General features: G+C 46.6%; 1 protein-coding gene across 1 annotated transcript in view; it reads right to left on the reverse strand.

Moving 5' to 3' along the window:
• Positions 1-3,230: 3,230 nt before the first annotated feature.
• Positions 3,231-17,719, reverse strand: part of SLC13A4 (solute carrier family 13 member 4) — a 42,448-nt gene continuing 27,959 nt past the window's right edge. Inside the window, exons 8-16 of the mRNA XM_019959146.2 lie at positions 16,440-16,624; positions 12,782-12,901; positions 11,430-11,531; positions 10,992-11,093; positions 10,206-10,303; positions 9,882-10,006; positions 6,438-6,599; positions 5,041-5,178; positions 3,231-4,427 (exon numbers count right to left, since the gene is read on the reverse strand). Of these exons, the coding sequence (XP_019814705.2) occupies positions 4,290-4,427; positions 5,041-5,178; positions 6,438-6,599; positions 9,882-10,006; positions 10,206-10,303; positions 10,992-11,093; positions 11,430-11,531; positions 12,782-12,901; positions 16,440-16,624 (1,170 nt within the window). The 3' untranslated portion in view covers positions 3,231-4,289. The remainder of the gene's footprint in view (positions 4,428-5,040; positions 5,179-6,437; positions 6,600-9,881; positions 10,007-10,205; positions 10,304-10,991; positions 11,094-11,429; positions 11,532-12,781; positions 12,902-16,439; positions 16,625-17,719) is intronic.

A 17,719-nucleotide genomic window follows, 5' to 3' on the forward strand; every position in this document is an offset into this window, starting at 1 on the left:
AGACTGGCTGCTCTGGGGGTGAGGGTCACTTAGATGTTGTAATATTAGGTTTCTATAATCATACGTTGTAATTGAAACTCATTTGGACTTAGAGCTTCTATCAGAAGTGACACTTAACCTCGATGAGGGGGATCATTTCTTCCAGTGGGAGCCATCCAAGAAATGCCCTTCACCATGTAAACTGCTCCACAGTGAACACAGGCCGACTTCCTGGTCACCTTCAGAGCCCCTCTCCTAATTTTAGGTCCTTGCGGAGTGAAAAGGAGCTCTGAGTTCTCAGGCAGGGTTATCTTCACTGAGATAGTGTTGGAGGAACCCAGAGCCACCACGGATTTTAGGGGATGTGGTGACGGTAATAAGGGCACTGACTGGTGCACTCCCTGGGTGTTTTGTCGAGAGCTTTGCCTCACAAAGCAGGGGAGGGATGGGAAGAACCACTGAGGGACATGCCTTTTAAAAAGTGAAAATCACTGTTGTCATTTAAGGAGACTTTCTGCTACTCCTGACTTTAAAAGGAGGGTTACATAAAACACTACTAAAGTTACTCGTGTGAAAAGTAAGACTTCAGGGTTGATGTTGGGAACCTAAAAAATACTTTGAACTAGAAACCTTATCCTTAAACTGTAACCTCCAAACAAAATACCCAAAGAAAGAAAAAGCCAAAAGAACCTTACTTGGCACTGTATTTTATGAATTGAAGTTACCAGTTGATGTCTTTAGACCTCTCTTCTGATAATTAAGCAGTTTTTGGTTTAAAGGGACAGTTTTGTTTTCTTCTTTCTAACTCATTTACTCAATTTTCATTTCTGTGACTCTAGAGAAAAGTTAGGATGTGTGGGTTTTCCAGTTGTCCATACTTGTCCATGGAGCATGTGTGACATGCATAGTGTTTTCATTTCCACTGAGTGGTTCACTCCCTAGATACTGTGCTGGTGTTTGCTTTTCTGCTAAGCTCTCCCACATTTTAAATACTTTCTCTGTTACTCCTCCTGACGGAACACTGTATACTGTACTGAAGCAAAGGAGACTTTTCTTCAGCTCCCCAGCCTGAACTTTGCACATAGCATTTCCCAGCCTTACTCAGATGAGTGAGTTCTTTTTTCCCCCACTGTCTGTTAACGCCTTGCCTCGTGGAAAGGAGCAGGACAGTGAAGGGGAAATACTTGGAGATGTTGCCTGGTCTTAATAGGGAGTCTGTGAAACTTGGATTTTCACATGTTCTATTTATACCTTTCCTAAATCTGGATGCCACATAGTCAAGCACTGAAGACCTAGCAGATGGCATGGGAGAGAAACAGGCCAACAGTGAAGTTTTGTGGAAAGTGCCTGGGGTGTGGTGGGACATTGCAAAACCCGAGTCCTGCGCCCGCGTGTGAAAAGTGCCACTCTTACATGCACAGCTGTACCAGGCTGGGCTGAGCGGAAGGCACCCTGTAAATAGAGTAGACGGTGTGCTCAGATCTGTTCAGTGAGGGCGGCCCCAGGACAGCTGCCTGAGCTCTTGGGTGCTCTCAGCTCCCTGTCTTAACGGTGGTTCAGTTTTCTTGCTCGCCTGAGAGTGATCCTAGTGTTGAGATGCACTTTTCAAACAGGTGGCTAAACATGAAGCCACCTACTTTATTTGGGTTCAGCTAAATAAGAGATCTACTCTGACAGTGGAGGAAAAAACTAGCCATTTTTTACTTACTAAAATGGCACACGAGTCTTTGTTTCATGTGAATTCTAACATAAAAGGTTGTATACTGTGTACTTCATGGGTGACTTAAAGGAATTTCTGAGACAACTTTAAGCAAAATTTGATGTATAATCAAGAATAAGAGGCAACTCTACTTGGGTTTTTGTTTCTCAGTTTCATCAGCTATAAAATGAGCTGGTATCAGGTGATCATTTACAGCTTTTCCACCCATATAGAGTTGTGATATGAGAAGAGAAGAATCAGATTTAATGTATTTGCAAAAGACAGCACTACCAAGCAGAGCTGTTAGGTCCTGTCCAGCAGCAGAGCGATTCTAGAAGACAAGGAGTTGTGAGTCACAGCTGATGCTCGTTAGTCACATCTGGAATGAGCAGGCTGCTTTGGACTGAATCTATGGTCTGGGGACAGAACAGTGCTGTTCGGTCTGCTGACCAGACCAAAATAAACACCCTTTCTGAACTGACTGCTCGAGAGTGTTAGCCGCCTGATGGACGTGGCAGCAGCTTCGTGGAGCTGCTCTGCTCTCTGTTTCAGAACGAGTCAGGGTCTCAAATAGCTCAATAGGGGCCAATCATTCTAAGTCAACTGAATTCTTTTTTTTTTTTAATTTATTTTTGGCTGCACTGGGTCTTCGTTGCTGCGTGCGCGCTTTCTCTCTAGTTGCTATGTGAGAGCTGCTCGTTGCAGTGGCTTCTCTTGTTACGGAGCATGGGCCTAGGACTTGTGGACCTAGTTGCCCTGTAGGATGGGGAATCTTCCCAGACCAGGGATTGAATCGGTGTCTCCTGAATTGGCAGGCGGATTCTTAGCCACTGGACCACCAAGAAAGTCTGAAGTCAACTTAATTCTCTGCCACCTTTTCTTTCTTCTTTTGCTTGTTTATACTCCCAGCATCTTACTGATTATCTGTGCATTGCCTTGTTGTCTGACTTAAAGGTTTGGTGTCTTAAATTCTGTAATAGGTCAGACACTTTGACCATTTGGCTACCCTGACAACAGGAGTGACATCCTGACTCAGAAATATTTCAAAGCAACATGACCGGTAGCAATGCTGTTTCCTCGGACCAGCCATAGTGTGCCTAACATTGGTATTTCATTTGGGCTCATCCACTTTCGTAAGTGGCCACATAATTTGGCCTACGCTAACAGGAAGCAGCAGTAATATTCCTGGTTAAACCTGGTGCAGGTTTTTGACTGGCACAAAAGAAACTTTGTAACTCACAGACATATGATAAACTAAGAGAGTTACTAATGACAGCAAGTGCAGTTTCCCGACAGTGATTTACTTTACTGGTAAATCATTGTCGGGAAACTGCACTTGCTGTCATTAGTAACTTAAAATCAATTCAAGCAGTGCTGTAACTATGGTTTCCTCCTTTTCCCGTAAGGTGTATTTAGCAAGTAGTTGATGGTAAAAATCTGAAATGTGTCACGCTGGAGGGATTGGGAGCAACATCCAGTCCTGTGGCAAAGACTTCTGTCATGGGAATAGGGGTGCAGTTCAGGAAGAAGGAGGAGGCCTGGACTTCAGGAGTCATTTCAAGGAAGACATTTATTGAGCAGACACGCACACAGTTCACTGTACCATATAAGTTGCTGCAGACTTTAAGAGACATAAGACATCTCCCCTCCCCTCCAGGGGCTCATCAACTTTTAGAAAGTGACGGATGTGTTTGGACCTTTCTGTGCTTGTCTTAGGGATGAACTACTCATTGCCTCCTGAAGAAAACCCATCGACATATCATTAATAGTGCTGTGGTCTTAATCACAGTTTCTGCCTCCTCAGTAAGACAGGTACGAACTATGAAGGTTTTTCCTTCCTCCCAACGCTTAACCAGCACAGTGGTATTGATGGTTAGTGCTGAGTGGAGAGAGAGACACTGATCTCAATGTGTTTTCTTTCTGCCTCCTTTGACAGAGAACAGCACCAGCCTCATTCTGAAGGGGACACTATTTCTTTGCAGGGATTTGGTGCCAAGGTATAGAGAAGCCATTGAAGAGAGACACTTATAAGAGGAGTGATAAGAATACTGATGGCCACAAAGAGGCCTCCCTAAGAACTGCCCGTTTGTGGAGAGAACTTGGTGAGAAACACCTAAGAGAAAGGAGCCGACGTCAGGTCTCAGGTTCTGGGTGAGACTTTTCCCCTGAGGAGATGACATTGGTTTCACTCTCTGCACTTGGTAGGATGATTTGGGTTTTCTCCTTCTATTCCTAAACGGGACTGAGAGTTTAAGAATAACATCAAACCCAGGGGGACTGGCCAGTTTGTGAGGCTTAGCCTCTGAGGGGCAATGAAGACAGACTTTTGTCTCTTGCTGGCTTTCAGAAAGAGCTGGTTGGGGAGACAAGCTACAAGGGAGGGAGAAGGGTTTTAGGTTTCCTTGCGCTGCAGCGCTGAGGAAGGAGGGCAGAGCGGAAGACACTGACGTCTGGGCCTGTGCGTTGTGCTTGGAGGCTCTCTGCACCTCACTGGAGGTGGAAGACGGAGGAATCTTCTGAGGGGGTCCTGTGCTGGTGGTCGTCTCAGCCTGTTGGTCAGACTCTGCTGGGTGCTGGTCGCTCCTGGGGTTGGGCCGTTCACCCACAGGGGTCAGGCCTGATCAGTGATATTACTGACCTTGGCCCAGGCAGGAAACGTGTTGAGGTCGAAGAGGCTTATTCCCCATGTATTGATGGCCACCATCACTGTCACCAGGCCAATGACATTGACCCCCAGACCAGCTTTCACCTGCAGGGCACAAGCAGCAGGCTGAGGGGTGGAGGGTGGCCCCACACTAAAACCAGCCGCAAAGTGTCCCCTCCAAGCCGTGTTTTGTGAGCCTCGCTGAAAACTGAGAAATGAGCTATGGGTGCTTCATTTTACAGTTGTTGCTTTGGGGGTATCTTGCTTGGGGAGAGGGTTGGACAGGGAGGAGAATCTTGTTCTTACAAAGTATCTTTCACCCTCAGTTCATGAAGTGTCTCACACTTAACCTTTTATGAATAAGCCAGCAACTCTGGGCCAAATCCCCACAGTTCAGTGCAGGAACTGAGCAAAGACTAAAACAAGCTCTCGGCTTCCAGAGTGGGTCACACCCCGGGTCGGTCCCAGCCTTTTCTGTCTACGTTCCCACTCTTTTCCCAGATTAGGGCTCGGGAGAGCACATGATTGCTATTCTTGGTGCTTGTGGCCCAAAGGAAAACCTTTCACCAGAACCATTCTTTCTGCCACCCTGGGGCTGAGCTAATACAGATCAGGGGTACTGCCTATAAAATAATAAACTTTAGAAAGCTATATAGGGCCAGTCATCCCTGTCTTCATGGCAGGTGGGCCTGGTGGGAAGAGGCCACCCACGACTCACCATATCTTTAATCTGGCAGTGCCCATAGCTGAAGACGATGGCATTGGGGGGATTGCCCACTGGCAGCATCACTGCAAAGGAGATGCACATGGTGACCGGGATCAGGGTGTAGAGTGGATTTATTTGCAGAGTTTCAGACTAGGAAAAGAGAATTCACAGAAACATTAGCATGGAGGTTAGACTTGCATTTGCCATGCTTACCATCACGAGTGTGCCTAAATGATGGTTGGGTGTCAGCTGCCCTTGATTGGATACCATGTGCAACGGACAGTTAAACCATGCCCTCAAAAGCACGTAGTCCCAGGCTCCTTGGATGGGTCCCTACTGCTCACTCCCCATGGAAACATGGACTCCAAGTTGCCTCCCTACTATAAGGGATGTTTCATTTCTTGGTGCTGGTCTAAGGGAGTAGTTTTAAATTTTGATGCTTCAGCTGAGAAATTCTTGCAACACAAATCTCATGAATAAGTTGCGTTGATGGAGGTAGACATCTCTCGCTCTTGGCGTGCAGAACTACATTTTTTTTTCCCCCAAGGTACAATAACTGCCTTATGTGGGACTTGAACCTGTGGGAACCTGTGGTCTTACCCTCAATGGTACCACGTTTTAAGTGCATTCCTGCACTCACACAGGCAGGCTGAGGAGAGGGAGAAGTTGGAGGGAGCAGTGAGCAGAGAGTGGCTGAGTGGGAGGAGTTTGGGGCTGATAGAGTAGGAAGATATTATCTTGTTGGTGATGAGGAAGAGCCTTCACCTTACAGGTTCCGCCTCACAGAATGGGATGGAGGCAGCATTGTGTTTGGTGGATCACCTCTGGGGCTGCTTAGCCAGGCTGAGATCTGCCAGTGGCTCCACCCCCACCATCCGACTGCGCAAACACCTACTCCATTAATCACAAATTGTTCTGAGACCCAGGAATGAGGCTGGCATTGCTCATAATTCTCAGAATCTCCTGGACAGAGAAGCTGGGTGGAGGCAGTGATGACAGAGCTGTGGTTTTGGTCTCTGCAGCTGAGAGTACTTCTGGGAACATTTTGTCTCCATTTTCTGTAGCTATTTCTCCCACCCTCCTGTTAGGTCTCATCCCTGGAGAAGGGAAAGGCTACTCACTCCAGTATTCTGGCCTGGAGAATTCCATGGATTGTATAGTCCATAGGATCGCAAAGAATTGGACATGACTGAGTGACTTTCACTTCACTTCCATAGGAGAGGAAGATGGATGGGGATTGTGGGGTGTTAGAATCCTAGGGTTTTACAGTTATCTTGTCCGTTCTTGTTTCCATTCAGAACTTCCCCTAAACTAAGCGTAGACTTTTGGGAAAGGGTTTCTAGAGCTCTTGCTTTTATTATCTTTTTACTTATCAGTTACTGGACGTCTCAGAGCCCTGCTCTACTCACCAGACTGCACACGATGGGCAGGAAGATGGTGATGGTGGCTGGGTTGCTCACAAACTCTGTGACAATGGACACCAGGATGCATGCCAGCAGGGTGACAGCCCATGGTGGGAGGCTGCTCAGAGACAGCATCTGCTGCCCGATCCACGTGGAGAGGCCCGAGGTCTGCAGGGAGACAAGGCGGTGCAGTGAGGAGAAAGTGGCACTCAGCCTCCAGAAGGTCAGGGATGGTGGGTGCTGGACAGGACCACCAGGAGCCATCTAATTTGCCTCCCTACTTTTAGGCAGGCTGGATCCACAGGCATTCCTGTTTTTTTTTTTTTTAAATGATTAAGTCACTGCATGGCCCAGCAGATTCTTTTTTTTTTTTTTTTTTTAATATTTATTTATTTAGCTGTGCTGAGTCTTAGTTGCAACATGCGGGATCTAGTTGCCTGACCAAGGATCAAACCCGAGCCCCCTGCACTGGGAGTGTGGACTCTTAGCCACTGGACCACAAGGGTCTCAGCAAATTTTTTTTTTTTTAATTGATTGCACGTTTAGTCTTAGAGCCGCCTGGTCAGTCGTTGTCACAGGGCACGGAGAGCCTCCACTTGCTGTGGTCCTTGGCGCTATGGCAACTTGGCGGGGATTGGAAACCTTGGGGGTGGTGGGCCACTCAGCTTCGCACCTGCCACTCTTTCTCCAGCTTCCAACAGTGTCATGCTGCCCGTTCACTCAACAGTGCCCTTTGCACAGGTTGCCACGTGTAATCCTTATTCCTGCTTTTGAAATCTATTTCTATTATCACCCAGGAAAGGGAACAAATTATCACCATGTTGGGATAGTAACTTTTCCTCTGGTCTTTGGGGCCTGAGTAGGCAGGGCTGGGCATTAGAAATTTTACGTGAGTAATGAGGGAGAGAGGAATTACAGGCCTGTCTCCATGTTGTGGCGAAGGTGCCACCTCACTAGCCTGGAAATGGTCATTCAGCCTCAGCCTGTGTTGGGTTCAGGTCTCATCACAGCTGACATCAGGATCTACCATCTGCCCATACTTCTTGTCAATATGAAATAAAGGCTTGAACCTTTTCCATTAGCAACACCTACACACATCAACTCAAATAAATGAATATTTCTACTTGGAGTAATTCATTTGGTTGGAAGATGTTCATCTGCCAGTGATGAGGGTTCTCCCCATCCCCTAAAAATGAAGGGCACAGTTGAGCTTATGTCCTTAAAAAACCCCAGGTTGCCGTATGCACTCTCCAGCTCTCCCACCCTCCCCCTTCTCCCTTCTCTAGTTGACATGCTCTGACTTTTCCTGTTCACCCTCCAGGCTGCAAATGCAATGAAGAAATGAGGACTAGGGCAAGAAACAGGGTGAGACATTCTAGGATTGCTCAAGCTGCAGGCCTTACTCGTGTTCTGCTATTAAGGACGGCCTCACTGTGTTGTCAGCAGGCCGCTCTTTCTCTTCTCCAAGTTCATCAAAAGCTTATTTCATCTCCACAGCACCTGGGCCACTTCATGGCATGCTCGTAGACAACTGCTAACCAGAGGGCTTCAGAATTCTCTCATGTAGCCATTTTTACCTTGAGCCACTTCCTTTTTTTTTTTTTTTCTCCACTGACTGAGAGCTGTAAATACAATATGTGAGGACTACCTCAATTAATGGTGGGTGCAGTGCCTCAAACCTCTGTAATTTCTATTGCTTGTGACACATAAAACTCTGCTCACCAAAGACAGAGGAGGCAGAGAAGTTAGCTGAGTGGAAGCAGTATGTTTTATAAAGAATTGGAGTATTATTTATCATGTTCTCCAATAGTACTTGTAAGTAAAGCAAAATAAGGGCATTTTTTTTTTCCAGGAGAACTAGCTTATACTATAATTTGAAATAAACTTATAAATTAGACTGTAAAGTTAGGGGAAAAAACACAATAAAAGAAACCTTTACTTTTTATTTTTTAAACCCTTGGTATGAAAACATTTTTATTGAATTTTCCTCACTACTGTTAAGACTCTGAAATTATTTCAGATTCAGGAGGAATCACACATACTGTGTCTAAATTATATTATTAAAGTAGTAGAGTGAGTAGGTTTTATAGCCATACCAACTGTACATGTACAATTTTAGTTAAAAAAAAAAAAAAATCAATCTTGCCAGGCTGGGCTCAGTGGCCAAAACTAACCACTGAAATTCAACAAGGATAAACATGATATTATGAACTTGGAGTCAGAAATATTGAAAGCATATATACAGAACTGATTGAAGGGCTTGAAGCTTAATGATGGCTAACAATGAAAAGAACGAAGGGTGTTAGTTGACTGTGGTTTCAGTGTAAACATTGACATGAGTGCCAATGAAGCCTTGTAAAAGCTTCCATAAAATAAAGGATGGGGCTTGAGTTATTATTAATAACTGCTCTACTCTGCAGGAGACTGACCACCCCTGGACTGTGTTTGATCAAAGGCAAAGTGTAATGAGTCCTAAGGAGAGAGACCAGTGTGGTCAGGGGACAATACCCTTATGAAGAATGGTTAAAGGAACTGGGGGAGTTTTAGCTGGAAGAAAACATGATCTAGGGGAACATAATGTGTCTTTATTATTTTAATAATTATTACTGAGGAGAGGGTTCCTGAGAAGAAAGCCAGACCAAGGAGTGGAAGACATCCAGAAGACCTGAGCTGAAAGTCAAGAGTGACTTCTCTGCTGGCTGTGCAGGGCTGTCCCTGTCAGCCAGGGTGTCCTGGAGGGAAGAAGTCTCTCCTGGGTGGGCTAGGGGACCCAGTGTCCTCCATGGCTCCTTCCAAGCGGAGGACCCAGGGACCTCATTACTGATGCAGATAGCACTGAGGCCCACACAGTGGGCAGTCAAAACTGAGCCGAGTTGAGGATGGGTTAATGTTAAACACAGAGAAGACAGAGGAGCAAACAGAACCTTAACCTGATTATTAACGGTTGTTTACTTCAGGAAAGGTTTAGGAACATCAACTCTTTCCCACCAGCCCCCTTTCAAAGATCTCATCCCAAATCCTCCCACTCAGGAAATTGGGGGGCATCTACACCCCCTTTAGCATACATTCTCCAAAAGGCCCCAGGACAGGCATACAGACTAACTGAGGGATCAGTCTGGGGCATCTCTGGGCCCTTACACCTCTCACCACTGTCAGATCCCCAGAAGGAGATGGCTACAAAGTCCAGGACTTCTCTTGTCTGCAGTGGTGTGGGCCCATACCCGAGGTGTGCATGCCTGTGTGCCGGGACTCTAACTCTGCTCCCAGTACTGACATTTAGACTTTCCAGGTGGGACATGATGTCCATTCCTGGCTTCCCTTCCCAGAGACTTGGATGCACCTTTTAATCTTCCCTCCCAGAACCATAAGGACTCACTAGGTAAAGCCACTGGCTTTACATACTTTACATAATGAAAAATACTTGGCCCAATAAGACGACTCAAAGGTTACCTTGCTGCCAGAAGCCAGGGCATAGCCTCCTCCCACCAGAATGACGATCTCCCAGGGCATGGTCTTCTGGAAGTCCTTCCACGTGATGATGGACTCCATGCCCAGCGAGGGCCCCCGGTCCTCCCCTAGATGACAGGGAGGCAGAGCCAGGTGAACCCTCCTGGTGTGATTCGTGGAGACAGGGGTCTCGTTGTTGAACGAGAGGATACTCTGCTATGCCGGGAGGAGTCAGAAGGGCTTTGGTAAGGCTCCTTCCAGAAATTCTGAACTTAGACCATTATTTGACTGGAGCCAGGCCCGACTCTTCCCTTGAACTCCTCTCACCATCTCTCTTTTTCCCGAAGCAAGGCTTCTTCGCTGGAATCAGGAAGAGGAGGAAGCCAAGGAAGACAGAGACCGTAGCATCGGTGCGATAGCCCTTCCTGCCAGAGACAAGCAGAGCTGAGGAGGAGAGTCAGGAGGCCCAGGGGTCACACCGGGCCCGGGACAGCCTGTCTGAACGTGGTGCCTTTCCAGGGCACCTAGTCTAGTGGGGACCTCAGCCTTCCTTCTGGCCAGCTGCTCCCATGCCATCCACTGGTGGATTTAATGTCTGGAGGCAGGGCCTGGCTAGGGTAGATGTCTTAGTGTGAATTTATGGACCTGTTGGAAGGAGTGAGCAGGAGTTATTTTAGATAGAGGAGAAGAGAAAAGGAGGCGTTCTCTTTCCTGGGAGGGTCACAAGCTGGCGCTGAGAGCTTGTGGCCTGTGGCCCTGGCCCTCGGAAATATGGGGGGCAGGACACACCTCGGCCACTGTGACCATAGCCTTTACAGGTGGTATTTTACTCTACATTTTCTCCTTTCACTCTCGAAACAAGCACTTAAGTAACAAGACCAAGGTCATGTGGATGGTAAGTGGCAGCTCCTGACCCCCAACCCTGGAGGCAGACTCCAAAGTCTATTTTCTTCCAGAGACTGCACTGCAACTTCCCTAAGAAAGGGGAATTTTTAAGAGGACAGAGTGCTTCCTGGGTTCCTGACTATTCCTAAGAGTCTAGGAGAGGACCCTGGTGGGTACTGCCTGAAGAGTTCAGGTGAGGCGGTCGTTCACAAAGATGGTATCATTTACTTTTCAAAGAAGGAATCCCAACCAGGAACAAAGCCAGGCTCCCGAGTAAACCACAGCACGGTCATCAGGACGAAGAAGAATCCAGTGACCATTTCCGGGTAGCTAGAAGAGAAAACAGGAAGACCTCCTCCAGGAACGGGGACTTTCCTCTTGGCCTCCTCCCTTTGCTTCGGGATGCTCTTGCGATCAGGGTTCCAGGACTGGAGACCTGAGATGCAGCTTCTGCTCAACTACTTGGAATACTGCAACGGGGAAGGGTGGCCCCTGGGGCCTGGGGGCCAAAGCTTGACTTTGGCATTAAATAGCACCTCTATTTGTACTTAAGGAAAACTCCCCCAGCTCAGGAGGCCACCGAGAACAAGGCTGCTGCTTTGTGCACTTTACCTGCTGTGATTTTCTCCTGGGGAAAGAGAAAAAGGGGGAAGGGCTGATTCTTACGTAATGGCTCCCAGCTTCTCATATTCCTCTTGGATCCTCTTCTCTGATAACTCCTCCCTTTTGGTCTTCTTCTTCTTACTCAGAGAGCAGGTCTCTTTAAAACTGAGAAGGGAAGAATGAGCAGAGGAATGAAGGCCACTTCTGAAAGCAAGTGGAGAGCAAGTCTAAGCAAACACTAAACTACTGGCTGGCTGTGACGGTTCTTCTGTCCCCTCATCCCACCTATCATGCAACTTCGTCTGCCAAGATAACACAGCCCCTCAGCAGCCTTCTCCCCAGCTTCCCGGTGAATCTCTGGTATATAAATGTGAAGTCATGTCTCATGGACTTGTGTGAGGGTATTTATGTTTGGTTGTTTCTACACACTCATCTTTCCCCCGTTCCCAGTTGGGTTTTTAAATTACCTAATTAATTAGGCTGCACCGTGTGGCTTGTGGGATCCTGTTCTATTCCAAATTAGAATCGAACCTGTGCCCCCTGCATTGGAAATGCAGAGTCTTAGACACTGGACTTCCAGGAGTCCCTACACACTCATCCTTTACATAAGTGAGAATCATTGTGATGCAGCATATGTATGTAGACGCTTGTATATTTATTTTTTTCAAGCACACAGCGTGTGTGTGTGTTTCTGTCTAGAGACAGGGTTGTTTGGGGTGAACGTGGGTATAAGTTTTCAATTAGCAATACTGGGAGCATAGAAGTATACAGTTGTCATTGATTTGACGATTGTCTTGAATTATTTTTTAAAAAAGCTCAGAGAACATTCCCTGAGCAGTGGGAAAGTTGGGTCCCCTGGACTAATAGCAAAACATCTGGTATATCTTTCCTTTATGTGTTTGAAACTGATCAAATTTGGAGCAAGCATCAGTAATGGAAAGCTGGCTAAGTAGATTAATATTAGAAATAGTATTGTAAGAGGAATGTCTAATGTTATTTTGAGTGATATAAGCATATTTCATACAACTATTAAGTATAAATCAGTCACGTCTATAAAATTAAGCCTAAGGCAACTTCTACTTGGAGTCATTTCTTTAGAAATTAGTTCAAATTATTCTCCATGAAACTACATTAACTACTCTCCGATTCAGACCTTTTATGAATCCAGCCCTTCCTCTAACCAGTCAGTTGACCTTAGGAACACTACATCACAGAGCTCATAGAGAGGTGCAAAGTCCATGTGTGTTTGGAGTCTCTAGAAAACATGATGCCTGAGTCCTCGTCTACTCCACTGCCTTCTCTTCTGGGCATCCTTGATGGTTACTTGGCAGCTCCCAGTTAGGTGTCACCCTCAGGGCTTGGGCCATGGCCCTGGAGGGATGGGAGAGCCTTGCTCTCAGAGCCCCAGGACTCACTTGCAGCCCAGGAACAGCCAGTGCATCCAGAACCAGCTGACCACCAGCATAATGAGGGAGATGGGGAAGCTGAAGAGGAACCAGGTGCCAAAGTTGACCACTTCTGCAGCTGGATACTGGCTGGAAGGGAAAGAACCAGGTCAGTGGTTAGAAAAGGGTGGATTTCCATGTAGTATTTTGGGGGCTAGTAAACGAAGATCATGGCATCTGGTCCCATCACTTTATGGCAGATAGATGGGAAAACAGTGGAAACAGTGTCAGACTTTATTTTTTGGGGCTCCAAAATCACTGCAGATGGTGACTGCAGCCATGAAATTAAAAGACGCTTACTCCTTGGAAGGAAAGTTATGACCAACCTAGATAGCATATTCAAAAGCAGAGACATTACTTTGCCAACAAAGGTCTGTCTAGTCAAGGCTATGGTTTTTCCAGTGGTCATGTATGGATATGAGAGTTGGACTGTGAAGAAGGCTGAGCGCCGAAGAATTGATGCTTTTGAACTGTGGTGTTGGAGAAGACTCTTGAGAGTCCCTTGGACTGCAAGGAGATCCAACCAGTCCATTTTGAAGGAGATCAACCCTGGGATTTCTTTGGAAGGAATGATGCTAAAGCTGAAACTCCAGTTCTTTGGCCACCTCATGCGAAGAGTTGACTCATTGGAAAAAACTCCGATGTTGGGAGGGATTAGGGGCAGGAGGAAAAGGGGACGACGGAGGATGAGATGGCTGGATGGCATCACTGACTTGATGGACGTGAGTCTGAGTGACCTCCGGGAGTTTGTGATGGACAGGGAGGCCTGGCGTGCTGCGATTCATGGGGTCGCAAAGAGTCAGACACGACTGAGCGACTGAACTGAAATGAACTGAACTGAACTGAAGCTAAATGGTCCTTAAGAAGACATACAGCAGAGTTAACAGTACAGCTAATGATAAAAGTATGGTAATATATTATCGAGAAGTCACTTGACAGTGGCAGCTGTACTGAGCCCAGCCAAGAATTATGAAATAAGCTAAAATGGCATCCAAGCCACCAAAATTGATATCATGGAAGTGTATAAACATCACACTCAGGAGACTCACTCAGATCTGTTTCTTCTTAATTTATGTAAAGATTCTGATAAATTTACCACCCAAGACATAGACTAAAGGAATGGGAATTGCCCCCAGAAACTAAACCAGAAGGGCAGAAACTCAGAGCTTGGGCAGAGTACTGTGGTGTGAAGAGCTCAGGTCCTGGGGAGTTAGGTCTTAAACTTTGCTGGATCCTTCCTCCTCCCATCTCCTTCCTCATTTTCCTTCCTCTCTCCCTGCTTGGATCCCATCCCCTCTGGTTTTCTCAGTGCCATCACTCTGTCAGTCATCCCCTCTCTCGGGTGTTTAACTATTCTCTCATCTGGATCATTCCTATCAGTGCTTAAATGTCTTTCATCTTAAAAGCCCATTCTTGACCCCGCTTTGTCAGTCAGTCAGTCATGTCCAACTCTTTGTGACCCCATGGAATGCAGCACGCCAGTCTTCCCTGTTTTTCACCATATCCCGGAGCTTGCTCAAACCCATGTTCTCCTCCTGCCTTCAATCTTTCCCAGCATCAGGGTCTTTTCCAACGAGTTGGCTCTTCACAGATTGTCAGGTGGAGAGTGCTGGAGCTTCGGTTTCAGCATCAGTCCTTTCAGTGGATATTCAGGATTGATTTCCTTTAGGATTGACTGGTTTGATCTCCTTGCAGACCAAGGGACTCTCAAGAGTCTTCTCCAACACCACAGTTCAAAAGCATCAATTCTTCAGCACTCAGCTTTCTTTATGGTGCAACTCTCATATCTGCACATGACTACTGGAAAAACCATAGCTTTGACATATGGACCTTTGTCAGCAAAGTAATGTCTCTGTCTAGGTTTGTCATTGCTTTTCTTCCAATGAGCAAGCGTCTTAATTTCATAGCTGCAGTCACCATCTGCAGTGATTTTGGAGCTCAAGAAAATAAAGTCTGTGCCTATTTCCATTGTTTCTCCATTTATTCGCCATGCTTTACCCTCCCTTTATTATCGCCCCATCTCTCCCCTTCCCTTCACAGCCAACTCTGCATTTCTTCATTTCCATCTTACTCCTCAAACTACTGAAATTTGGCTTCTTTTCAGGTCACTTGACCAAATTGTTCTTGCCTAGATCACCAGTAACCTCCATATCATGAAATCTAATGGATACATTTTTGTCCTTACTTTGCCTGGTCAGCCAACAACTTTAAACAATATGGACCACTTTCTTCCTTTGGGTAGAATGACACTAGATTTTCCTCTTCTCTGTCTGATACTGTTTTATTCTCTCTTTTCTAGTCTAATTTAAATGTTTTTCTAAAAAATTATTTACCTATTATTTGGCTGTGTCAGGTCTTAGTTGCAGCACAGGGGATCTCTCACTGTGGTGCCTGTACTCTTGAGCTGTGGTGTGTGGGTTCATTGCTCTGAGGCATGTGGGATATTAGTTGCCTGACCAGAGATAGAACCTATGTCCCCTGCATTGCAAGGCAGAGTCTTAATCACTGGACCAACAGGGAAGTCCCTAAATGTTTGTGCTTAATGTTTATTCCCCTGATCTCCTTACTCTGTGTGTTCTCCCTGAGTAATCTCCGTCACTCTTAGGGCTTCAGGTTCCATATGCAAGTCACTAGGACCAGCCATCATCTACTTTGTGGGGCCCAGTGCAAAAGGCAAATGTAGGGCCGCTTGTTCACTGACAGCAGGACCTTAAAACCCACATGAGGCCCTTGTGAGCCTGGTGGCCTGGGGGTGACACAGGTGGCCACCCCGACCCCACATCTGTGTCTTTAGCCTAAAAATGGCTCTTGAGATCCAGGGACGTGTCCACCCGGACATGTCCACTTCTCTATCAGCATTTCCTCATCTTTACCCTCGTGTAGGTCAAGGGCAGCTCTGTTTCCCCAGCTGCTGAAGCCCCGACTCTGAAAATGAGTCCAGGGCTTCCCCTCTCTCAGGCTTTTCCTAATCCGACCTCAGAAGCTCGCTCAGTTCAGGCCATTTCTCCTTCCACTGTTATCCAGGCCGCCATCAGGTCTGTCCTGGGCACCGGCAGCAGCAGCCTGGATCGTCCTCCGCCTTTTCCTTCCCAAATTCCATTGTCCATTTTTAAAATCCAGAATGCATTTTCAAAACTGTAAATGTGATCACCTCACTCCCTGCCTATAATTCTTCAAAGGCTTCTCCCAGCTTTTTCGCATGAAGTCCAAGTTCCTTCATGGGCCTTGTGAGGCCCTGTGCGGTCTGCGTATCCACCTCCCTGGCCTCCTTTCGCCCTCTGCCATTGTCTTTATTTTCTCTGCTCTCTTGCCTCTGAGCCTCCTACACTGTTTTGTCTGGAAGATCTCCCTTTGTCTCGTTTACTCCAGCTCAGGCTCCAGGTCTCTACTTTCACTGTCACCTCTTTGGGGAGGCATTTCCTCCCTCTAGACTATTCCCCCACCCACTCCCACCACCCTTGCAGAATCCCACCCTTCTCATCACATTTAACTGTAATGACTTGATCATTTCTCTGGCCCTTGGTACAAAAGCTGCTCTGATTCTATTTTCTGTCATATCCTTAGCAGCTGGGTCTGTTCCTGACACATGATGGTTTGTAAATACTTGTTGACCAAGTGGATTACTCACTTGTTGAAGTGCTCCAAGAAGATGAGGCTGGTGGAGGTGCCGATGATGGTGGTCAGGCCCCCGATGGTGGCGGCATAGGAGATGCTCAGAGAGAGGCACTTGCAGATCATTTGGTCATGCTGGGACTTGTACTTTCTTTTGAGCTCCTGGTTCCTGGAGCTGGGGGTGAGGACTGGTGGCTTTTCCTACCAAAGGAAAGTCAGTGAATTTCTCTAACCCAACTTGGGCTTCTGGCCCACAAAGCATGAAAGACCATTGTGCAGTGGAAATGTTCTGAGCTTGGGTGTCAGATGGGTCCCAGTCCTAGTTCTACTCTTGCCCTGCTAGGTCATCCCCATCTGAACTATAGTTTTTCTTCTATGAAATGGGGAAAATCCAGTTTCCTCTGCCAGGTTGTTGTAAAGAGTAAATAGAAAGTACTTGGAACCCTTCCTGGTATTTAACAAATGGTAAGCTATTAATATTGTTATTTTTGTTGTTATGAATATTAACAGTTATGTTTTTTACTTGAATTCCAGTAAAACTGACTGCTCTCCACTTCATGTTTAAGTACCAAATAGAAGATGGTTATTCTCTGTGGAGTTACAATACAGTCCTGGTTGGGAAATGACTAAAAAATAAGCTTTGCATTATAGAAAGAGTCCAGCTTTCACTGGACAGAGAGTCAGTGTGTTTCTCTCCTCCCTTCTTTCTCACTTATTCTTGCCTATTGATTTTTCCTCCCCTCTTTCTCCTCCCCCTCAATTTGCATAGGAATCTCAGCCTTGCCCTGGTCTTCTCAGGCCCTGCATGGTCCACGTGATGGCCTTTCAGGGTCAGAGGTTTCTGACCTCTGATCTCAGCTCTGGGCTTAAGAAGCCAGTGCCCCTCTGTCCTGCCAGGTCCATGAGACTAGGAGTAGCCTGGTACAAATGTCACCAGGCCAGGCCATGGGGAGACCGGGGGGCAGAGGCCACCCTGCCACAATTCTCAAAGCCCATAACCTCTGCCCCATCTTCCTACAAGGGCCCAGAAAAGGCTGGAGCCTTCCACATTCTCCTGAAAGAGTCCTTGATTATAAGAGCTAGAGAAGACCTCAGAGAGTCTCTGGCCCAGTGGTTTCCCATGATCCTTTCTCCTAATGAAAACTGACATGGACCTCCAATACAGGAAACAAATACGGCGTTTAATGGGCATATATCGATGTTTTAACTGAAAGTGCATTTGAATCAAGGTTCTCCTCTTATTAGCTCCAAAGCCTTGGGTACATCTCTCTGCATCTCTGTAAAAATGCAGTTCAA

Source organism: Bos indicus, chromosome 4, assembly GCF_029378745.1.
Source record: "Bos indicus isolate NIAB-ARS_2022 breed Sahiwal x Tharparkar chromosome 4, NIAB-ARS_B.indTharparkar_mat_pri_1.0, whole genome shotgun sequence".
NCBI classification, from domain to species: domain Eukaryota; kingdom Metazoa; phylum Chordata; class Mammalia; order Artiodactyla; family Bovidae; genus Bos; species Bos indicus.